At 37.5% G+C, this 24,756-nt stretch overlaps 1 protein-coding gene across 1 annotated transcript in view; it reads left to right on the forward strand.

Moving 5' to 3' along the window:
• Positions 1 to 24,756, forward strand: part of TEX9 (testis expressed 9) — a 41,258-nt gene that overhangs the window by 15,436 nt on the left and 1,066 nt on the right. The window contains exons 4-7 of the mRNA XM_044660106.1: positions 690 to 772; positions 1,267 to 1,440; positions 13,140 to 13,274; positions 21,296 to 21,430. Coding sequence (XP_044516041.1) covers positions 690 to 772; positions 1,267 to 1,440; positions 13,140 to 13,274; positions 21,296 to 21,430 — 527 coding nt within the window. The remainder of the gene's footprint in view (positions 1 to 689; positions 773 to 1,266; positions 1,441 to 13,139; positions 13,275 to 21,295; positions 21,431 to 24,756) is intronic.

Genomic DNA, 24,756 nt, shown 5'->3' on the forward strand with positions numbered 1-24,756 from the left:
CACTGAGCCACCTAGCTGCCCTGTTCTTATGCTTTTGAATCTGTTCTCTCTATAGTTTGGAAAAGAGACTCTCAGTGAAATTTGATGCAAATATTTCCCCCTATTTTTCTGTTTCTCTTTTAATTTTGACTACATTGATTTTTAATGAAAAAAAATTTTAGTTGTATGTATGTAATCAAAATCATCCATTTTTTCTTCTTTGATCCTCCCTATCTCTTGTTTGGGAATGAATTATCCTCCTATCCACAGAACTGAAATGTAATCTCTTTTGTTTTCCTCTACTTTGTTTAGGATGTGGCTTTTTCTTTCTAGGTTAGATATCTATTTGTATCTTATCTTGACATATAGTGTGAGGTTTTGGTCTTAGCCTAATTTCTGTCCAGTCTTCTGTTTAGTTTTCCCAGTAGTTTTTGTCAAATAGTTCTTACCTATGTAATATATCTTACCCATGTAAAATATCTTGGGCATTTAATCAAAGACTAAGCTTCTATGTTTTTTTTTTGCTTTTAGTATGTTATGTACATAATACAATACATTCACTTTCAAAGGTGTGAACTTTATGAACTCCAGAGGTTTGCTATAGATGAAAACAATTAAGATGAGAAATGTGGATTGTCTAGTAAGAGAATAGAAATGTTGAGAGAAGCAACAGGTTTAAAAGTATTAAAGATAATTATTTAAATTCACAGAGGCCCAGATCAGATTTCTAAAGGCAAAGCTCCGTGTCATGCAGGAGGAACTGGATAGTCTTGTATATGATTGCAATAAAAAGGTAAATATTTGTAGACTTTTAGAATATCATCTCCAGGTAAATTATTGTGTCCATGTTTGTAAAAATATACTTGCCCTAAGTATTCATCAAACTTATTTTTATATAGTATATTCTCTAGCTCAAATTATAATTATATTTTGAGGGCAGTATTCATTTAAATAGGTTTCAAATTTTGAACACTTAAAGTTGCATATAAATATCAAACCTTATTCAATATATTGTATTCTGAAATTTTTTAGTGTTTCATGAAAGTAAAAAATTTTTCTAATATGAGATTTCAAATTAAAATCTTCTGAATTAGAGTTATATGCTTGTTATTTGACTTGAACAGAACTTTAGTTTTTAAAGATAAATGTTGATAATTTGGTGTTCAGGAGTTATGAACATACCACACAATGTTATGTGAATTCTTTTATTTACATGGTATACTAAATCTCTTTTGAAATCACATAGGTTCTTTTCATGTAAACTAATCTATAGCTACTTAACTATAGGATGATGAAACAAGAAATTTAAAAGCCTCTCTTAAAGATATCAATGAAGAACGTGCTAGAATGGAACGAACAATTAATATTCAACAATCTCAGATTGAAAAATATAAAATTCTTTCAGAGGAATTAAACAAAAAATGTGATGGATTTCAGCAACAGCTAACTGCAGTCGAGAAGGTAATACTTTTGCATTCTTCACCTAAGGGCAAAGAGAGCCTAAAATTGATAAACATTCAAATTTTTATAGATAGCAAATTTTGTTGTACAATTATTTGTTCACTCAGTATTAATTTAGGACTCTTCTTCCATAAGTTGGCAAGGGATATGTTTCACACAAGAGGCAGAAGAGTTACTATGCTCGAGTCCTTAATTTCATAAGTGTTACAAATATTTCTTTTAAACCTTTTCATGTTAACATAAAAGTAATAAAAATACCAGATGAGGTATATCATAAATTTAAGGAGTCTAGCAGTTATATGGGCCAGCATTGAAGGTAAATAATAAACATATCGAGATCATATCTCATCAGTGTCATATTACATTGTCAATGCTAACTTTTGGGGTGTTTATATAATACATAATTTCTTTAAATGGCCTAATTTTACACAATTAGTTTTTCTCTTATTAGTAAAATTTTAAAAGACAGTTTATATATCATCCAAGACAGCTTAGAAAAAACTTTATAGTTCACAGAATTTTATTAAATGTCCATTTCTTAGCTCTGGGCATTTTTGCTGGCTGTCTTTCAAGCCTGGAATGCTTTCCCTCAACATCTCTGTCTGCTGGCTTCCTTTAAATCCCAATATAATCCCACCTTCTCGAGGAAGCCTTTTTCCCAACCCCTCCTAATTCTAGTGCCTTCCCTCTTTCTCTTGCATGTACTTTTACACATATTTCTTTGCTTGTCTTCTGGCCCGTTAGATGGTAAAAAAAGTATGTAGGGAAGAAGGGACAGACTGGGTGCCAGCCAGCGAATAACACAAACTGGGGACACTCCCACACCCCACAAGGGAAAGGACTGACAAGATAACATTTTATAAGCACACAGGGATGTGGGGATGGGGAATGACAGTTTGACAGTTAAACTGACCCCCTAACTGCCATGGATACCAGTGAAGTTAAGATAACTCCAATAGTGGGCCCTTGATGGCTTAGAGGTGACAAGGAAGTATAATGAAACTGGTTTTATTGTTAGTAAATTGGGAAAGTGGGTGAAAGGTTTCTACAACTAAGGAAATAGCCCAACTGCCTATGAATGTAACAGGTCAGCTGGCTTAACTGCACTGTACTACAGACAGCTCTGACTATATTGGAGAGGGCTGCAGTTTGGGATCTCACTGCTCAGACACAAGCTGCTCCAGGGTGATAACGGGAGCCAGGATCAACTGCTCGCACAGCCAGTAAAAGTCCAAAGGAAGCGCTAGGGATGCTAGGCGGTCTGTCAGCCGTCCCCCAGCTGTAGATCTGCACCTTATCTCTACCTAGGCTGAGTGGATCCATGGTCTCTTCTCACCAATCTTCTGTAAATCCCAAACCTCACAGCTCCTTAGACCTCAGCAAGCTGGACACAGATTACACCCTCCTTCTCCTGGCTGAGCCAAGAAACTCACTCCTTTTCAAACCTCTGGCTTAAGTCCAGGTCTTGCTCCAAGCTGTCATCTCTCTGTCTTATCTTAAATCTAAGTCTACTCTGAACTCTCCCTATAACCATGGTAAGCATATCCGCAGTGCTAAGTCCAAGGCCAGGCTCTTACTGCCACAGAAGAGGCGGTACGGAGTGCCAGTTAGAGACCAGAAGACCCAGACTCACCTCGTGCCCCGCCATTACGAGCTGTGTGACAAGGGGCGAGCCACTTCGCTTCTCTGTGCTGGGAGGGAGGGTCGCCACACTGTTTCCTTCGTGTGTCCTTAATGTGCCCACACTGTGTTGTTCTAGACATGCTTTACCCAGTTTTGATGACGCCATCACTGTTGTGCTCACGTAGCCTCAAGAGCTGTTTTTCTTTGCAATGCCACTGCCGCAGGTCTGCTTCCAGCTTCTATCCTCCTCTACCCAGAGTGGGAGAGCTACAATTCTCTGCCTTCCGCATTTCTTTCCTGGCCTTATCTCATTCGCTGCGGCCAGATTAATATTCTCAAAGCCCTAAAGCCTTCTGTGGGGTCTTGTCATCTTATCAAGATAAACGTCTAAATGATTTGACATTCAAGGCTCATTGCAGGAAGGCTGTGATCCACCTGACTCCTCTTCTAACCTTAGAGAAGCAAATTATAGTAAAGAGCCCTGGGTTTGGAGTGGGACCCCCTGGGTTTAGATATTGCCTTGGGCAATCCTTTAAGCTTTTTGCTTCCCTTTTTCTATAAAACCAGGGGAATGGCCTAGATGGGCTGTGGCCCTTTTTAGCTCTACCTCTTCTTGCAACTTTTCCCTTTCCTCTAGGCACACCAAAGCCGTTGGCATTCCCAAACACTCATCCTGCCTTATTTTCTTCATTTCCAATGCCTCAAATATTTCCTTTCCAACCATTAATGCCCCCTTCCTCCAGCGAGCTTTCTCTTATTCCCCTCATTCAACAGTGATCGTTTAGCACCTCTTATGCCTGTAACATAACCGGCTTTCTTTATGTTGATGTACGTGTTTTATCTCTTCTGTTAGATTGCAAGCTGCCTGTGGAAAGGGCTGTGTTTTATTTATTTTTGTGGCCTCTTCCCCCCTACAAGTCCTACACTGTTGCTTTATAATAGAATAGAGGTGATCCTGGGTTCTCAGGTGCTTTGCCAGTGGAGTAAAAACTCTAGCAAGGTCTTACCAATTCGGAACATGAAGTCAGGTGATAGAATGTCTGTCTTTTGCTTGATCAACCATTTATCTAAGTTTGTAGGATAACAAGATTATGTATCAAGAGCTGGGAGAGATTACCCGGTCTAGCATTCTCATTTTATAGATGAGGAACCTGAAGCCCAAGGAGTTTAAATAGTTTAAAGCCCAAGGTCACACAGGTAGCATAGTCAGAGATGGAATTTGAACTCAGGTCCTCCAACCCTGGCATCAAGGCTCTTCCCAGCACACCACGCTGCTGCCTGAGTTTAGAAGAGTTGTTCACTAAGGGATGATTTTTTTCGGCCATAAGAATTCATGCAAATTTCCTGTCAAGGTGTGGAGGGAGTAATCATACTGACAAAAGTCCTCTATGCTTGTGAAGTATTAAAACAAGTTTGTCTTCCTTGGTGCGTGGTGCTTAGTTCACATCACAGGGCTTGCAAATGCATTCTAATGAATGAATGAAACATATCAACTCCTATTTACATAAGTTTCCCACTCTCTAGTTATTTATGAAATTAGAGTATGAGCAAATGTTTTCAGACTGAACTATATTTCTGTTTATAAGCATCCACTCATTTATATTCATTATTGCATTAGAATCTCTAATTATCCATTTCCCATCTCTAAACTTTTCAAAGACTTCAGATAAAAATGATAAGCACACTTTTTTTTAATCCTTTACCATCTATTCTAGAATTAATACTAAGTATCAGTTCCAAGGCAGAGGGGCAGGAAAGGCTAGGCAATTGAGGTTAAGTGTCAGGCTCAGGGTCACACAGCTAGGAAGTGCATGAGGCCAAATTTGAACCTAAGACTTTCCTTCTCCATGCCTGGTTCTCTATTTACTGAGCCACCTAGTTGTCCCAGTAAGCATATATTCAACCAAGCCATAGTGTCTGTTAAGATATATTTCTGTGAGACAGTGAAGTAGCTCAGTGGATAGAGAACCTGGCCTAGAGATGGGAGGTCCTGAGTTCAAACGTGGCTTCAGACAATTCCTAGCTGTGTGATCCTGAACAAGTCCCTTAACCGCAATTGTCTAGCCATTACTGTTTTTCTGCCTTGGAGCCTATACTTTGTATCTATTTTGAGACATAAGGTGGGGGTTTTAAAGGGGAAAAAGATTTATTTCAAGGCCTTGGATTCCAAAGTTTTCTAGCAATTAAAATTACAATGCCTTCTCATAGCAAAAAAATTGATCAATTTACAATTAATGGGATAAGATATAGAAAGAACTTTGTAAATCTTAAAGTGCTATATAAATGCTAGCTATTGTTATTTTTGTATTTTGTGAAGATATTTCATTTTACCAATTACATGTAATAAAAATTTTTCACATAAGCTTTCTGAAGTTATATGATCCAGATTATCTCATCCCTTCCCTCCCCTTTCTGAGAGTTGGTAAGCAATTTAATCTGGGTTATACATATATTATCATGCAAAACATTTCCATAATTGTTCATTTTTGTAAGAGCACACTCATATAAAAACTAAAACCCCCCAAATAAACTAAAGTGAAAAAATCCTATGCTTTGATCTACATTCCAACTCCAACAGTTCTTTCTCTGGAGGAGAATAGCATTCTTTGTCATAAGTCCCTCAGAATTGTCCTGGATCATTGTAGTGCTGAGAGTGGCTAAAGTCTATCACAGTTGATAAATCGTTCTATAGTATTGCTCTTTCTGAGTACAGTGTTCTCCTGGTTCTGTTTATTTCACTCTGCATCAGTTCACGTAGGTTTTTCCAGTTCTTTCTGAAATTATCCTGTTCATCATTTCTTATAGCACAATAGTATTACATCACCATTATATACCACAGTTTGTTCAGCCATTCCCCAATTGATAGACATCCCCTCAATTTCCAATTCTTTGCCATCACAAAAAGAACTGCTATAACTATTTTTTTACAAGTAGGTTCTTCTTTTTTTCTAATCTCTTTGGGATATAGACCTAGTAGTGGTATTACTGGATCAAAAAGTATACATTGCTTTATAGCCCTTTGGGGATAATTCCAAATTACCCTCCAGAATGGTTGGATCTGTTCACAACTTCACCAGTAACACATTAGTGTCCCAATTCTGCCCTGTTCCTTCCATCATTTATCACTTTCCTATTACTGTCATATTGGCCAATCTGATAGATATGAAGTGATACCTCAAACTTGTTTTAATTTGCATTTCTCTAATAAAGAGTGATTTAGAATATTTTTCATATGATTACTTATAGCTTTGATTTCTTCATCTAAAGCCTGCTTATTTATATCCTTTGACCATTTGTCAATTGGGGAATGGTTTGCATTTCTTATAAATTTGACTTAGATCTCTATATATTTGTATTATAGACAATCAGGTGGTATAGTGGAGAAAGTGGTAGATCTGAGATCAGAAAGACATATATTCAAATTGTTCTCCAGATTTTTACTAGCTGTTGTGATCCAGGTCAAGCCACTTAACCTGTGTCTTCCTTAATTTCCTCATCTGTAAAATGGAAAAAAAAATAATTGTACCTATCTCTCAGGGATGTTATAAGGATAAAACTAGATAGTTGTAAAGCATTTTATAAATCTCAAAGCTCTATATAAAAGTTACTGTTAGTGAGTAACATAACAGTGGACAGGAGAACTAACCTTGGTCCAAAACATTTGGGTTTCAGTTCCTCCTCTAAAGAATACTGACTGTGTTACTGAGCTGGTCACTTAATCTCTTCCTGCCCCTTATAACTCAGATTATAATTTGTAGAGTTGGTGCTAATCTTCCTTGACAGAAATTGCCTACATCAGTGAAATAGATCTAGCACAAAAAAAAAACCCAATGGCTGACTAAACATTCTTCTGTTTGCTGTAGTGTGACCACATCAAGTCTTTACTCTAGCAATTCTTTAATCATTTTATCTGTTTTTACTGGAATGCCTGGCCCAGAAGGGTCAAACATGCAGCCTTTGGAATATATGTAGTCTGCCAACCCTCCTGAGTGCAGCCCGAACAAGATTTAAATATACTTGGAAAATATTTAACAAAATATGAAAGTACAGTAAAATAGTTATTAACATATGGTTTTCTAAGTCAGTAAATCTGGTTTATTGACCCCTGTTTCTTTTATTTGAGTATGACACTATTGCCTTAGTCCATTGCAGTTTTCAAATACTATAGCCATTAATATAATCACTAAGTAATTTTTTCATGTTCATAACCAAATAGCAGGAGTCATAGTTTCATACCTGGGTGACAAATAAAAATTAATTCCCTTTTTGTAATGTTTCCTTTCCCCCTTTTTTGACCTAAAGTATGATTCTGAGCTATTGATGCCTCACAAAGCCTTTGGGGAAACATGTTAGGAGACTCCCAATATTAGAGGAAATATGGAACCACCAAATCAAGATCATTACCTCAGGTGCTTTCAGAATATCTACGTCTAAAGCATAACAGATCACTCGCTAGTAAGTCTGATCTTCCAAAATTGTATGCACTTTATTGCTGCTCCTCATATGAGATAATTTTCTTTTGTATTAGGTACACTGGCCAAAAGATCAGCTCCAAAAGTTTGGGGACTCTTAGAACTCTAGTAATATTTATCATTTCAAATCTCTTCTTTTGGATGAAGTGGAAAGAATTATAACTTGAAAGTTTAAGCAAGACTTAAGTTCACTCTCTACTTTTGATGTGATCAGTTTGACTATGGGAAAGTACTTTGTTCTAAGCCTCAGTTTCCACAATTGTTAAGATGGGATAATAGTACTTCCAGCACCTGCTAATGGGGCTGTTATGAAGATAAAATAAAATAATATACATAAAACAGTTTGCAAGACTTAAAGGGCTGATTAGATGTTAACAATGATAATTATGAAATCACAGATCTTTTGAAGTGAGGTTTAAGAGAGGGTTATAAAGTCATTAGCAAGATGTCAAGGCAAAGAGAAAGAACTTAGGTATTACTATAAAAAAGAGCTGAAACAAGACAGAAGGAACTGTGGACTTTATAGCCAGTAGGGAATAGTTGTCTTTTTAGTTTGAGCAGTCAAATAAATTAGGTTTGTGCTTAGTGTAGCTACCACCCACAAAGCTGTGAAGGAGGCTGGTGATAGCAGATGGTATACATACACAGTTTGATTTGTTTGGGACCACATACAGAACAGCATGTGTTTTTTTCTTTTAATTACTCAGAACCAGAAAGATTAGTTTTCAAATAAAACTGTAATACAGCCAGGAAAAAATTTATACAGAAGAGTACAAGCCAGCTTTTGATTACCTGCCCTTTTGGAATGCACCTCTTCTATTCAACTTCATTAGCTTAGGGTTCAGAGTGATAAGGTAAAGCAGACCTCAGGTTAATCAGGGGAGGAACATGGTGAGAGAGAAAGACAGAGATAGAGAGACAGACAGACCAACAGACAGACACCCTCCCTGGACAATGAGAAGGACTCTGAGGAAAGGAAGTGGTCTTGATTGGTCCTGTATATTAACAAAGGGAAACCACTTGGAGCATCATGATAAGAGAAAGTAAATAGTCCTAATTGTGGGCATCCCTTGAAGCCATGTCTTCATCCCTATATTCTTCTTCTTGTACTTTCTCCCTTGGGAGATGTTGCTTACTCCCCAATGGCTTCAGTTACTGCTTCTCATTAGATGGGAGGTAGCCAAGTCTTAGAGATGGAGTCAAGAAGACCTAGGTTTAAATCCCACCTTGAACACTTACTAGGCTATGCTCCTGGGTAAGTCCCTTAACCTCTTTGCACCTCTGTTTCTTTGTTTGCAATTGAAGATATAAATATATACATAAGTTTGCAATATCTTCATTCTATACAAATATATATTTGAATATATGTAAAATGTTGTAAACCTCCAAGCACTATATAAGATGAACTGAATTATTTTATTATCATGTCTAACATCTATAATATTTCTTTAAGTTCTAATCCTGCATTTTCAACTACCTGGAGGAAATCTCACCTAGGTATATATCCCACTGATACATCAAAAACATGCTCAAAAATAAATCTGTTATCATTTGTCTTCTCTTAAGTTAATGGTGCTTCCATTCTCATAGTGACCCAAGCTCAAAACCTTAGATTCATCTTTAACACTTCCTTTTCCTTTTTCCTGATATATTTAGTCAGTTGACAAACTTTATTGATTTCTTCTCCAAAATACCTCTATCTCCTCCTCCATACTCCTGCTGTCACCTTGTTTGTACTTACAACTCTTTCTTCCTCTCCAGTTCATCCTTTACACTTGATCAAAATCAAATTTCTGAGGCATAATTCTGATTATATTATTCCCTTGATCAAAATTTTTCTATGGCTTTCTGTTACAAATAAATGAATTTATAAGTTGTTAGCCTGATATCAAGGCCTTCTACATTCTGCCTCTAGCTCACCTTATTTCACACTATTCCTTTTCATACAATGTCTCCTTATTATCTTTAATTATTTGCCATTCTCCAGTCTTATCCATCCCTCTCCAGCCTCTGAGCATTTGAACATGTCATTTTCGGAAATGTCTCCCAGAATCTCCACTTACTGAAATGCTCTATTCATTCTACCCTTTCTCCCACCTGAAAGTGAGCCCTTCCTCTTCAGGTATCTCATACTATTATTGTCTCTCGCTATTTGTAATAGTAGTGTCATTCTTTTCCCTATTTTTTCCATTACAGTGTAGTTGAGACAATTTTGATGCACATCTACATTTGCTACAGTATGAAAGAATTTAGAAATACAATAATATAGACATTTGAGGAATATATTAATAGAGTGTCCAGGAACTCAGTCTCCCAATAGCATAGGAGTCTCTTTTTGTTCTCTCTCATGGAGACCTCATCAGTTCCCATGGGTTCAGATATCTTTACAAATTACTCACAGATCTATATCTCCAATCCTACTTTCTCTGCTGAGCCTCAGCTTCTCATCACTTGCTGCTTATTGTACATTGCAAACTAGATATCTTGTAGGCATCCAGAAGTCTGCGTCTCTGAAACAGAACATATTAATTGTCCCCCAAAACCATATCCTCTTCTGAACATTCCTCTTTCTGTCCAGAATATCACCATTCTCTCAGTAATCCAGTTTCAAAACTTCAGTATCATTCTTGACTCCTCTGTCTCCTTAATCAGCACATCTATTCATTTGTCATTTTCTTTGCTCCCTTAGCAGCATCACTAATGTCTATCCCCTTCTCTCTCCTCTCACAAAGCCACCATCTTGGTTCAGATCCCCATCACCTTCCCTAACCAGACTATTTCAGCAGTCTTCTATCTGGTCTCTCTGCTTTCACTCTCTTCACTCTCTGATCCATTCTCTGATCCATTCTCCATTTGGCTGGCTACCAGAATGATATCTGTAAGCTGCATGTCTGATCATGGCACTCTCCTGCTCTACAACCTCCAGAGGCTCCCTAGCACAAACTCAGACTTCTCTCTTTGACATTTCGTTCCCTTCACAGCCATTCTCTAGCCTGCCTTTCCAGGTTTCTTCTACATTACTTCCTTTCATGACCCTGTAGTGCAGTCAGATTGGCTTTCCATCACCCTCTCCCTTCTCTGATACAAACTGTGCCATATGCCTGGAATTCATTCCCTTCTCTCTTCTGCTCCTTAGATTCCTTGGCTTCTCCTATGGGGGACTTTTCCTGATACATTGGCACCTGGTGCTTCCCCACTGAAATAGCCCTATCCTTAATACACAGACACAAATCTGTAACTGTGTGTATATACATATGTATTTTATCTATTTATGTGCATACAGGGTGCTTAGAGACAGGGGGGTCCTGAATTTAAATCTGGCTTGACACTTCCTAGCTGGGTGACTGGGTAAGTTATTTAACCCCAGTTGCCTAGCTCTTGCCATTCTTCTGCCTTGGTGCCTATACTTACTGCTGATTCTAAGACAAAAGGTAAGGGTTTAATGAATAGATACATAAATGCTTGTTGGTTGATTGTCAGCTTTGGGCTATCTCTTAATAAGATGAATATCAATAGGGCTATATTTTATTTTAATTTAATTTTTTAAAATATTTTTCCGTGTTTACATGATATTTTTTTTCCCTTCCCTCTTCCCTCCCCCTTCCTGGAGCTGACAAGCAATTCCCCTGGGTTATACAAATGCTATCACTTGATAATATAGGGATATAGTTAAAGAGTTAAAAATCAACTTCACAAGTATAGGCTAGGGGAGGCATAGTTAGATAAGTTTGTCTGTTAAATATTAAATATGAGACTGTGGCCAAAAAAAAGCTAACATGTTCTTAGACTGCATAAGAGAACTATAATTTTGATGAACAAGCTGGTGATGTAGTGCCTTTACATTATGCCCTGGGGAAGCTACAAATGGAGTACTGCATTCTGTTCTAGGTGCCATGTTTTAAGGAGGCTATTGATAAAGTTGGAGAGCACCTAAAATACTGCATCCAAGATAGTGAAGAGCCTTGAGCCCGTTTATGGATGAGGTTTCGTTGGAGGACCTGGAGATATTTTTCTAAGAGAAAAGGAGAATGTGATAGTTCATTTATTTGAAGGGCTGACATGTGGGAAAAGAAATGTGGCCTATTCTAAGCCTAGAGGACATAACTATGAACAAAAGATAGACGCTGCAAAAAGGCAAATTTAGTCTTGCTGTTAGGAAAACATACTAACAATGAGAACTATGCAAAAGTAGAACAGATTGCCTAAGGAGGTGATGTCTTTTGAGGCCTTCAGCAGAAACCAAATGGCCATTTGTCAGATATATTATAATAGATGGACACTGAGATCCCTTCCAACTCTAAGAATTTGTGATTATGTGATTATTTATAGCTGTTATGATCTAGTCCAAGTCCCTCAATTTGCAGATGAGGAAACTGAAGCCAGATACTTGAAGTGGCTCAGTATTTGAACTCAGATCCTTTAGGTCTATGTCAAATGCTCTTTTCATTATGCTGTATTTTACAATATCTACTCTAGTTTTGACTGTTTTAAAGTCCAAAGACCTATTGGAAAAACACTTTAGTTCTGAGATCTCTCTGTTCCATCCATGTTACCTTAGAAACAGAAGAATGATATGCATGACTATAGGAAATATAAATGAAAAGATAATTAAGGAAACTATATACTCCAGGTAATTGAGGAACTAGTAATGGCTCTACAGAAATTATCAAAAATCTTTTCCTCCTCCCAGCAGAAAGGTAGGAATCTACCTTGGCAGAGAGTCATATTCATGGTCAAACACTGTCATTTTATCAATTGTTTTTTGTTTTTCTTTGTTACAAGGAGAATGGTCAGTATTGAGAGGGCCTCCATATTTATCTGAGTTATTTAGTCTCTATACCTTTTACCAGTAAGAAGTGTCATTGTAACTTTTTTCTTTTTCTATGTCTTTTATTGCCTGACTTTAGTACAGGAGAATGAGACCCGTCCAGTTGTATGCCATATTATCACTTTTGGGGGGCCATAATAGTTGAAGTGGAACTATTTAGTCAACACCAATACTAAGCAGCCAATTATGAATTTCAAGTTCAGACACACTGTTTGGGAAATTGTCGTGTAGGCTGGTGTTTTCCACTTAGAGTTAAGGATTTCCCCACTGTGTTAATGGAGAAAGCACTATATTTCCTAGAATCTGCAAATAACACAGTTCACGAAGTACCTCTGTGATTTTCTGGGGAGGTTTTGTGTGTGGTTTATTCTGATGTTTTTGTTTGTTTCTAATTTGTAGTTTTATTAGCTTCCTCAAAGGACTAAAAAACAGCTGCTTTTAAAAGGCACAGATGACAATTTACAACATTATATAAATATTTTAAAGTATTTATATACTAAAAGATACCAGTCTCAACAAAATGTTATTGAAAGACTATTTCATTATCCTACTATATTCACACATCTTAGTATATATTTTCTTAACTATGCCTTTATAGGGCCTATTCCTTTATTGCCTGGGGCCTTTGTATACAAAGACATCATCCCCCACTCCCCCAGGTAAAGGATGAAAAACAAAGGACAAGAAAAGAGAATTGTGAAATATAAATGGGTTAAATAACCAAATGAGCATATTATGTTATAAAAATTCTGTCTTTTTATTGGTTTATCCTATAGGAATTGGACAATAGAAGGAAACTACAAAAACAGGCTTCATCCAGTCAAAGTGCCATAGAAGTTCGCTTGAATAGAGCTCTTGAAGATGTAGAAAAGTACAAACTGGAGTTAAGTAAATTAAAGCAGAGTAACAAGGTATGGTAAAAATGTAATAGTTTTGGTGATAATCACCTTCATTACCATTGTTATCTCTAATGCAGAAGAGACAGGCAAAATATACTTTTAGAGATTTTAAATTAAAAATACTGTATGTTCTACATGTTTTCTTTGTTTAAAAAACAATAGTCTTACTATGATTGAAATGATAAATAGCACAAAGATCAGTGAAGACACATGATATAAGTGTAAGCTGTGTTAAGGCATGTTACCAAGAACATGTACAAGAGGTGGCAGTGAAGACATCTGGTCCCACAGCAAGAGAGACAACAGACAGCAACCTGAGTGGCTTATTAGTCATTAGGAAGTACTGAGGAAAAGAGGAAAGCCTTTAGCATGTTAAAGGGCTACTGTATAGAAGATTTATGGGAAAATCTGGCTAATAATTACACATGATGAAGAGAAACCTGCACTGGTGAAAGAAGCACCCACATTAATGAAATCTCTCTCTGTTTCACAACATCAAAGAAAAACTAGAAAGAGATATCTTGAATTGTATCACAGTTCAGTGGTTGCACAGTAGATTAGAGGGTGGTACCCCCTAAACAGAGACCTATATTTCTGTGTCCAACTGGAGAGAAAACCCTGGAGTTTGCTACCTGTCCACCCTTCTACAATTTACTATTTTGCCAGTGACATAGATGATGGAATTTTGAATATTTTGATTATATTTACAATTGACTGAGAATCAATTATCATTAGTAACACCTTAGAAAACAGAATTAGAATTGAAAATGGCCTTCATCTATGGTCTAATACAGTGATGGAAAACCTTTTAGAGACAGAGTGCCGGGCCCTGCCCCGCCCAGACCAAGTGCCTTGCTTGCTCCCCAAAGACCCCGTGCCATCCCCTGCCCCCTCCCCCATGAGTGCTGGGCACACCACACACCCCTTTCCCCCAAACAGGGGAGGGAGGAAGCGCTCCTATTGGGCTTCTGGGTGGGTGAAGTGAGGAATATCCTCAGCGAGTGTAGAGAGGGGGAGGGAAGTAGCCTGAGCTCTCCACTCGCCTTCAGCTCTGCTACCTGTGAGCCGCCCACTGTACCCCCTGTGTGCTTCCATTGGCTGCTGGGCAGAGGGCTGGGGATGTGAAAAAATGTCCTCAGGCCCAATGGAGAGGGGGAGGGGAGCAGCTCCGCCAGAGTCCCTCTGCCTTTCTAGTAACCACCTGGAGGTGGGGGTGGGGGGATACGGCTGTATGCCCACAGAGAGCTCTCTGCATACCATCTCTGGTGTCCCTGCCATAGGTTCACCATCACTGGTCTAGTCCATCCTTACATAGGTATTTGGGTAGCAAAAACAAATGGACTACTTAACTGTCATCATATATAGTTGAATCCTTCGAGGATCTATTATTTCGTCAGCATGTATCCTCTTCACAAGGGCAGGTTGTAATCCCTTTGTTTCTTAGTAGATGATTTTACAGAGCAGTTATAGTTCATTGGTGGGAAATGATGAATAAACAACCATAGGAAAAAAAGATTTGAGAGTCATGGTGGCCCAACAAGAAGCTGATTTAAGCCAGTAACAAAGTGCTGTTTTAAAAACCAGTATGTTTAGAAAGATGTAATTGTGAAAATACATATCTATAAGTAGGAAATTAATTCCTATAGTATGGAATCTAATTAGAATGATATTAGGGGATTTTATTCAGCAATGAAAATTCATTTAAGTATTTATTAAGCATCTGCTATGTGCCAAGCACTGTATTAGACAGTGAGACTACCAAGGCAAAAATGAAATAAACCATGCCCTCTAATAGCTTACATTCTACTTTGGGGTAGACAACACGTACACATAAAAAATAAATAAATTTTAAAAATCATGTCAGTACAGTATTGTACTTTGTAGTGCTCATGGTGAGAAGGAACATAAAATACTTTTAACAAGATAACTGCTTTTTATGCATCAAAATCATCTTTGGAATATTTAGGAGTAGAGAAATCCAATATAAAATTGAGACTATTCAACATACCTTATCAAAATATATTTTGATTCTTACTTATTGACTTCAGTATGAAGGAAGGATAGGGAAAAATATAATGGAAAATATGGTTTGGGATTAAAGAATGAAAGAGGCCAAGCATTTATAGTCTTAGAAGTGTCACTCATATGAGAAGAAAGCTTTCTGGGCAGTTAGGTAGCATGGTGGATAGAGAGCCAGGCCTGGAGTCAGGAGGACCTAGGTTCAAATCTGGTCGTAGATACTTCCTAGCCACGTGACTTTGGGCAAGTCACTTAACCCCCATTGCCTGGCCCTTACTGCTCTTCTTGTCTCAGAACCAATAAACAGTATTGATTCTAAGATGGAAGATAAGGGTTTTTAAAAAAAGATAGCTTTCTTCAAGAAGAGTCAAAACATATTGGATGTGGCAAGCACCAGACAGCACTGCCAGAAATGGCAATATCTCTGCAAAGAGGAAAGGGGTAGAGAATACAAGATTTTGTAGTCTAGTAGATTTTTTTCTTGCCCCCAGAGATGACTCAGTAGAACAGAAAGCAGCCCTGAAAGTCCTTTCCCAAAAGGATGATGTCCATGTATTAAGATCATATGAAATTCCTTGACAAGTACAACCACCAAGTAATTTTGTTCAAAAAGGCTCCAATGATCATCAAACGAGGCATAAAAGAGTGTGTCATATGCTCACCAAAGATGCTTGCCATTGTCATGGAACTGTCTTACACAAAGTTCAAATGGAAGAAGAGAAATTTACTATACGTGGTGAGACCCTCCAGTTGGTCTTGTTTGCAGGCAACAGTGTGCCAAATGCATCAACCTTAGAACCCTACAGAGCTTTCTCAATGAGGGTCGTATCCACTCAAAAGATAATAGATTAGCAATCTATGTAGCAAAACCAGTTAGATGAAGTTTCTAGTGATGTCCATGGAGGAAAGAGCTTCCAGAATTTGGGTTAAAATCCTGGCTCTTCCAATGACTACCCATGTCTTTGGCCAAGTCATTTTACTTGTTTCCTTCTCTGTAAAATGAAGGGGATGAATTCTATGGCCTCTAAAATCCTTTCCAGCTCTAAATCCTGTTATCTTACCAATGTTCATTGTCCAGATAATGAAATGTAGTTAGATGACTAACTCACTGATAAATTTAGAAAAGTACATTTTGGACAAGTTCTAACGATGGACAAGGAACCAGAAATTAGATAGACACAGCAGAGCAGGCTGGATTCTATTTGAGAAATTGTACATGCTTTCAATGACCCCAGACTATTATTACTCCCTGCCATCAAAGCATGCTATCATAGTGAGTAATTTTACAAAAATATTGCTATGGCCTATTTTTTTAAAATTTAAGGCTGTTATTGATATTGATCTGTTTTCTTTCCCACCCCCCAAATTGGTTATGAGAAACAAATTTGTCTCAGAGAAGGTATTTCATATGGTACCCTTTCTCTCTATTACTCTGAAGTTTATGGAGTAGTTATTTGTTCTTTAAAAAAAACCCTCATCTTCTGCCTTATACTATGTATTGGTTCTAAGGCAGAAGAGCAGTAAGGGCTAGGTGATGGAGGTTAAGTGACTTGCCTAGAGTCACACAGCTAAGAAGTGTCCGAGGCCGGATTTGAACCTAGGACCTCCCATCTCTAGGCTTGCCTCTTAATCCACTGAGCTACCCAGCTGTCCCCCATTTGTTTTTTCAGATGTTTACTATAATTCACTTATAAATCCATTTGAATTAGTGTTTTTCTTCCTTAAGAATTCATATTGAGCTTTCTTAGAAATCAGGTTGTTTAGGTTCTTTATTTTTGGAATGATTAATGTAGGCATTTTCTATTTTTAGAAAAATCATCTATTTCAATTTTCTTTTTTTCATTTTCTTATTTCATTTCCATTTTTACTAATTTCTCCTTATTTTTTTATTTTGGTGGTTTGGTTTTCCTCTCCTTTTTGGATCTGATTAATAGTTTTTTTTTTCCTTTTAAGACTATAACTTTGTTTTTTTTCCAGGTCAATAATATTTTGATTTTCAATTTTGTTTCTTTCTTCTTTGACCAAAAGTGTGCTCAGTTGTGGTGCTATTCTCAAAAGAAAATCTTGGAAGTTCTCAGTACAGTCATGTCTGGTTTCCCTCCCCAAAGCATCAGAATTAAGCAAGGATGCCCTCTCTCTCCATTATTCTTTATTTTATACAGTGCTAGAAATGATAACTGTAATAGTAATTAAAAAATAAATTGAAGTAAAAATATTGCACAATTTTTCAAGTGCAATCCAACTTACAATCCTATTTTGGAATTCATTCATTGTGGTTTTTTTTTAGACTAACTTAGTTGGTGGTCCATCTAATCAGTCAGTAAACATTAATTGAATGCTTACTATGAACCAGGCAACATGCTGAGTTGAGGCTACAAAAAGAGGCATAAGACAGTCAAACTTTCAAGGAGTTTAGTCTAATGGAGGAGGCAACAAGCAAGGAAATACCTACAGACAAACTATAGGAGAAATGGGATATAACTAAAGAGAGGAAAGGCATTAGAATTTAGAGGGACTGGGATAGGCTTCCAGGAGAAGATGTGATTTTAGTTGGGATTTAAAGGAAGCCAATAGGCAAACAAGAGCAGGGAGAGCATTCCAGGGATGGAGCACAGTTAGAGAAAATTCCCCGAACCAAGAGATGGAATGTCTTGCTTATGGAACAGCCAGGAGACTAGCAGTGTCACTGGATCGAAGAGTACCTGGTTAGGAAGTAATATGTAAGACTAGAAAGGTGGTAGGGGGCTAGGTTATTGGAGGCTTTCAATGCCAAACAGAATATGGTATTTGATCATGGAGATGATAGAGGGCCCCTGGAATTGAGTTGGGGCTGCGACATGGTCAGACCTTTCTTTAAGATGAAGGATGAATTGGAATGGGAAGATTTGAGACAGGGAGACCCAGCCACAGACGACTGCAGTAGTCCAGGCAACAAGAGTGAGAGTCAGGGCAGTGTCTGAGAGGTTCCCAAAACAGGCGGCAGACCTTGGCACCCGCTATGGAGGATGAGAGATCATGAGCTGTCGGGGACCACACTCAGGCCTCGAGACTGAGGGAATGAGAGGTTGATGTTGCCCTCTACAGTAACGGAGATTGTAGAAGCGGGAAGGGAGAAGGTTTAGAGGAAAGAGAATGGGTTTGTTTTTAGATATGTTGAGTTTAAGATGTCTGAAAGATGGTTGGAGATGTAAGAAGAGGACCCAGAAGAAAAGACCTAAGAGATGTTATCATTGAGGTGATAGAGTCCCCTCCTCATGATTTTTCCTTTGGGATTGGCTAAGCCAATCTCTTTTGGGTAGTCATGGATCTGTGTCACTGAGAAGTACCAGAAGTATTCTGGGACTTGATGCAATCACCATTCTGCCAACTGTAGAGAAAAGTCTCGAAAAGTTAAAATAAAGCCACCAAAAGGAAGCCCTCTTTCTTTAGAACTTTGAATAGAACATCCTTCATTAAACTGGCAAGCACCGTGGATAAGCAGGCCTACTATTTTATGCCTGACTTGTCATGGATAGAAGATTATTGAACAGTTACTTCTGCGCTTTACATCCACCAAAGAATCCAAAAAATTCATAGAAAACAGTATTTGAGAATATGAGTTTGGCTGCTTTGTGGGAGCTGGTTTGGAGAAGGGAATGACTAGGGGACCAATTAGGAAACTACTGCAGTAGATGAGGCTAGTTGGTGGTGGTGGTGGTGCGGTGTTACAGATGTGGAGGCAGAATCAGCTTGAAAATGGGCTGGATGTGGGGAAGGCTGAGGAAGGATGATGAAGGATGACTCCAAGGTAAGATGGTGCTATCTTCAACAGGAATAGAAATACTGAGAACTTCTAGGTTGTTTATGTTTGGTGACATAATTTCTAATGGTTTGCAACCTCCCTCTAAAATATCCTGAAAGTTGGTCCCTGAGTATATTTACACATGTGTCTGGTTCCATGAGATTGTGTTTGGTCCCCAGATGAGATATTTCCCCATTGCATGGCCACTCCTGTCCTTCAGATAAATAGTAACAAAGCCCTGAGCGCTGTTCGCAGCATAACCGATACTATGAAAACAGCTTAAATTACCCGCACACACAAGGGTGTCATTCTGTTTGCCAAGAATAAGGCAAGGGTTTGTTAAAATTCATCATGCAGAAATTGCTCTGGATATAAATACTATTACTACTATATGAATATTTGTTATCTACTTTCAGATATCTACGTCATAGGGCTCAGATTCTTGTACATAGTTAGGACATAACATGAAGAAATGACTAAGTTAAAAAAAAGACTTCATTTTATTATGGCTAGTATCAAGAGGTGATTTTTTAAGAAGAATTAGATTTGTTGGATATTTAAAACTTATTGCTAGAGAAATTTCTATTTCTATTATAACTAGATTGATATTTTACATTTTTTTCACATTCATTCTTCTCATCCAACTTAGGAAAGGCTATTTAGGTGAAGTATAATTAAAATGATTTTTGGTTACATGTGTCAGAGAAAAAAGTATTAACAGGTTGGAAAAAAGTACCTGTGAGGATTAGAAAGTTACATACACCCTAGAAGAGTGCCAAGAGAGCACTCTTGAATGCTTCACGGATCTGTGATTTTGTCAGGGTGTATTCTCTCTACAAGGGCATGTTTATATAATCTCCTTGTTTCTTAGTAGATGAGTTTACAGAGTGGTTATGGCTAAAAAATTCATTAACCTGTAGACAACGTGGTGCTGAGCTTCTGTGAATTTAGGTAGTCTTGCTCTCAGACAGACAACTGACCCATAATTCATCAGATAAATGAAGATTTGAAGACTAAAGACCAATTTTATCTTCAGTAAGATCAAAAGACAAATCTTATAAGACAAATTTAATTTAGCAATGGAATTCTTAACATTTTTTGAATCATGGACTCCTTTAGCTGTCTAGGGAAATTTGTTATATTCCTTCTCAGAATAATGTTTTCAAATTATTATAGGAAATACTGAATTTCAGTTGAGGCTAGTGAAAATGAAAACGTAATTTCTTTCCCCATCCAAGTTCATGAATCTCCTACAATCAACCGTGTGCCCCAAGTAAAGAACGATAATTTACATGTTTAGTTTAGGAAGTTTGGTAATATTGGAATGGTCCACTAATATCTGTAGATATCTGATCATTTTGTCAAAATTTTATTTTGGAGTAAGTTAGAAGGATTTGAGATCACTTCCAGATTTCTTGATTCTATAATTCATGTTGCATTGCTCAGGAAGAGTTAATTCTTGGAATGGAATCTTTATCTAAAAGTATAAAAACCAAAGAAAAGAGAATCACATTATTAAAAATAAAGTAGGCTGGTTTTTTTTTTTTTTTAAATCCTTAACTTCTGTGTATTGGCTCATAGGTGGAAGAGTGGTAAGGGTAGGCAGTAGGGGTCAAGTGACTTGCCCAGGGTCACACAGTAAAGTAGACTGTTTTAAATTTTCTACTTTTAGGGGGCAGCTGAGTAGCTCAGTGGATTGAGAACCAGACCTAGACTGGGTTCAAATTTGGTCTCAGACACTTCCCAGCTGTGTGACCCTGGGCAAGTCACTTAACCCCCATTGCCTGGCCCTTACTGCTCTTCTGCCTTGGAACCAATACACAGTATTCCAAGGCAGAAGGTAAAGGTTTAAAAAAAATTTTTAACTCCTACTTTTAGGTTCAGATACAATGGTGATCCTCTTTTTTTTTTTTTTTTTTTTCCATTCAAGTCCTTTGTCCAGGTAGGGTGTAGTTAGGTTGTGCAGTAGACAGTGTTGGGCCTAAAATTGGGAATACTTGAGTTCAAATGTGGCCTCAGATACTTCCTAGTTATGTGACCCTGGGCAAGTCATTTAACCTCTGTCTGCCCCTGTTTCCTCATCTGTAAAGTGGGGATAATCATAACACCTACCTCCCAGCATTGTATAAGATCAAATATATTTTATAAAGCACTCAGCAGACATCTGGCACATAGCAGAACTTAATGTTTGTTTCTGTTTGTCAGGGAACTCATTTTTTCTGTTGTGTTATAGGACTCAGCAAATGAAGAACACAAGAAAATTGAAGAATTAAAAGCAGAAAACAAGAAGCTGGAAAAACAAAAAGGAGAGTTAATGTCAGGTTTCAAAAAACAAATGAAATTAATTGATATTCTGAAAAGACAAAAGGTAAGCTTATTCTGAAAATTAAAACATAGATAATACATATATAATTGATCATGTATCTAAATATCCTTTTAAGGACTTTTTTTTACACTAATACATTTACAGCCTTGTTTTTAGATACCTGATTATAATTTTTTAAAATAATTTTTACATACCAAATTTTATAAAGTCATTTATTTATCATCAACGTGATGTTTGAGTTTGGAGAGAGGAAATAAGTATTTGTGTAGCGCTGTGTGCCAGGCACTGTGCTTATCTCTCTTACAAAAATATCACTTGATCCACATGGCAACCTTGCACAGTGGGTTCTACTATTATCACCATTTTACAGCTGAGGAGACAGAAGGAATAAAGGCAGACTACTTGCCTAGGGTCACACAGCTCACACGCGAATGAGGCCGAGTTCAAATTCGGCCTCAACCATCCACTGTGCTATCAGCTGCCTCTTAGTAGTTTGATATTTGCATGGACTAGATTTTGTGGACGACGAGTAGAGAGAATGTAGTTCGGACCCTCGGAGACTTAGCAGGAGCGCCGAGGGCCGGGGGAGGCGTCCCTGGAGGCCAAAGAGCCCGGAGGAAGTCTGTGCCTGGCCCGCGCCGCGTGCCTACCGGGCAGCCCTCCCAAAGCAGGCCTGAGAGACGAGCTGCCGGTCAGGAGAGGAAGGGAACGTCTACAGATCACAGGTTTGGATGCAAAAAAAGCAGGGAAAATGCCATTTCCTCAACTCCCGTCACGTGTCCGGCGTCGTGTCGGGCACCGGGGATAAAAAATAGGAGAAAGAGCAGTCGTTGCCCTCCAGGCCGTCTACTGGGAGCTCGGCCAAGTGCACCGGAAGCGAAGCGGGGGAAGCCTGTGGGAGGGGAGGGGACAAAGGAAGACCATAGTCTAGGAAAACTGGGGGAGGGCGAGATTCATTCCTGCTTGGGGCTTGTATCAGGGAAGGCTTCATGGTGGGGGAGGCCTAGAAGTGAAGAATTTTTACCGGATGGAGGGAAAAAGGGAGAACATTGAGAGCATGACCGAATGGCCCACAGGACCACATGGAAGCTCTTTCTATGGCAGAGTGCATTCCAAATCCTTTACAACAGGACTTTTGGGAAAAAAAAAACAACTTTCCATTAGGAAATTAGAACATTTGAACAAGCTTTGATATACTCTTCTTTAATTAGTATTTCATTACTTTGAAATGTATACTTTGCAAGGGATTGGATTAAAATGGACCTTTTTGCTATATAAAGAAAAAGGTTTTTTTCTTCTTTTTTTACAAAGAAAGAATAGTATAAACAATGCTGCAGGGGCAATTTTTCTTAATATAAACTTTTCAAGAAGTTTAGTATACAGACATTATTATCTCTTATGTAAGCAAAGGTTAACACTGCTTAGTCTGGTATTTTGAATGACGAATCATAGCTATTCATTAAGTGGGCCCGCTAATGCTTTGTCTACTTTTTAAAAATTGCCCTTTTAAAAAGTTTAAATTTAAAAATTTAATATTTATATTAATTTAAATTTATTACATAGTATAATTACATCACATTTAATTATATATACTATTAATAAAATGATAAATAATACAATTAATAACTAAATAAAAACTTTAAACTTTTAAAGAAATTTACTCTTTGACCAAGTCATCAAAATGTTATTGTACTTTTAAATTTATCCTGACTTAAAATACGCAAATAGCTAATTCCTTCATATATGTCAAAAGGCATTTGATATATTTATAAGATATATCAATATAATAAAAGGCATTACCAAAAGAATTTGGCAAGAATGACATTAATTTTTCTAAATTCACATGTATTTAGTGGATAATGCTATATTATGCAAAGTTAGGTTCTTTTAATTTAACAACGCCCAATACATACATCCTTGGCACTCATTAAGTATTTGATTGGTTTGAGAATAAATATCCTAGTGTGCTTCAAATCTTCATTCTTCCTTTATTCAGGTATCTAAAATTCAACATGGTCAGCCATTAAAGAGAAGCAATAACTTAAAAAAAATATGTACAAAAATACTGTCATATCCACTCCTATCTCTTCATTGTCAACAGCAGCAAAAAATGTCCATTGTCGTGGGAAAGGGCCTGGCTATGGATTCAGAGGCCTGGGTTGGACTCTTTATGATCTGTGTGACCAAAGATGTATCACACCCTTTCTGCCACCTGAGGGTGGCCCAAAACTCTTTCTGAATCTGAATCTGTTATTTTATTATGCCAAAGTACAGTGTAGACATCAAAGATTTTCATGGTTTTAGTTAGGAAGGGTGAGGATTTTTAGGGAGATTTAATTTATTTCAATAATTCAAGAATCTATGACTTATCATTGTGGCTACTCCCTGCATTAATACAGGTCGGTGGATCTGGATGATCTGGGATGATTTGTGAGAGTTCCTGCAACTGAATAATTAACCACCCAGATCTGGCCTGGGGATGAGTCTCTCTAAGCTTAACTCTTGGGCAGGCCTTTGGATGGCAGATATACCGCTTATTTCTTGGCTGATATTTTAAGCCTTTTCTGGTTTTATAGGACCTTCCAGAATCAGTATTTCACTGATGTAGCCTTTGAAAGCCCAGGGTCACTTCCATGCCAAAATGAGGCTTTAGAGTAGGACTTTAGTAGGGAGAAAAGTCAGAAACATATAGAAATTATATTTTAAATACATCAATACTTAAAACACTCTTGGAAGAAACCTTTGAAAACACTGCAATGATGGGTGGTGTGGTGAAATATTCTTTTAAGTATTAAGAGGAAATCAAGGAGAGTATCAGGGGTTAGCATGTAAATTTATCTGGCCAGACTAGAGGACGTTGGTATTATTTAGGCAGTTTTGTTTAGGGATATTCCCAGAATCTATGCATAACCAAGTTTTTTACATTCTGACTTCTTTTACAGAAGTTTCTTATTGCCTGTGTAAGATATTAGATGTTAGTAACTAAATACAAAAATGAGAAATCAATGCTATAGAATCCTATAATATTGTTTGGAAGGGACCTTAGAGATCATCTAGTGTCTAAATCACTTAACAAATAAGAAAACTTAGATTCTGAAGAGATAAATTACTTCTTCCAAGGTCGTATGATTCATAAGTGATAAAAATGGAATTTGAAGCCAGGTCTTCTGGTTTAGTGCAGTGATCTGTTCACTCTGTCAAGTTTTAGATAAATTGGTTCTGAATAAGAAAAGCTAAATTCCTTCATCAATGTCAGTCTCAATGAGAGACAGAATGCTTTTTTTTTTATCTCACTGATATTTTAAATCTTTAGTCACTTTTTGGTTTTATTTATAAATTATTTTTGCTTTTAAAGATGTCTTTTATTT

This window comes from Gracilinanus agilis, chromosome 2 (genome assembly GCF_016433145.1).
Source record: "Gracilinanus agilis isolate LMUSP501 chromosome 2, AgileGrace, whole genome shotgun sequence".
NCBI classification, from domain to species: Eukaryota; Metazoa; Chordata; class Mammalia; order Didelphimorphia; family Didelphidae; genus Gracilinanus; species Gracilinanus agilis.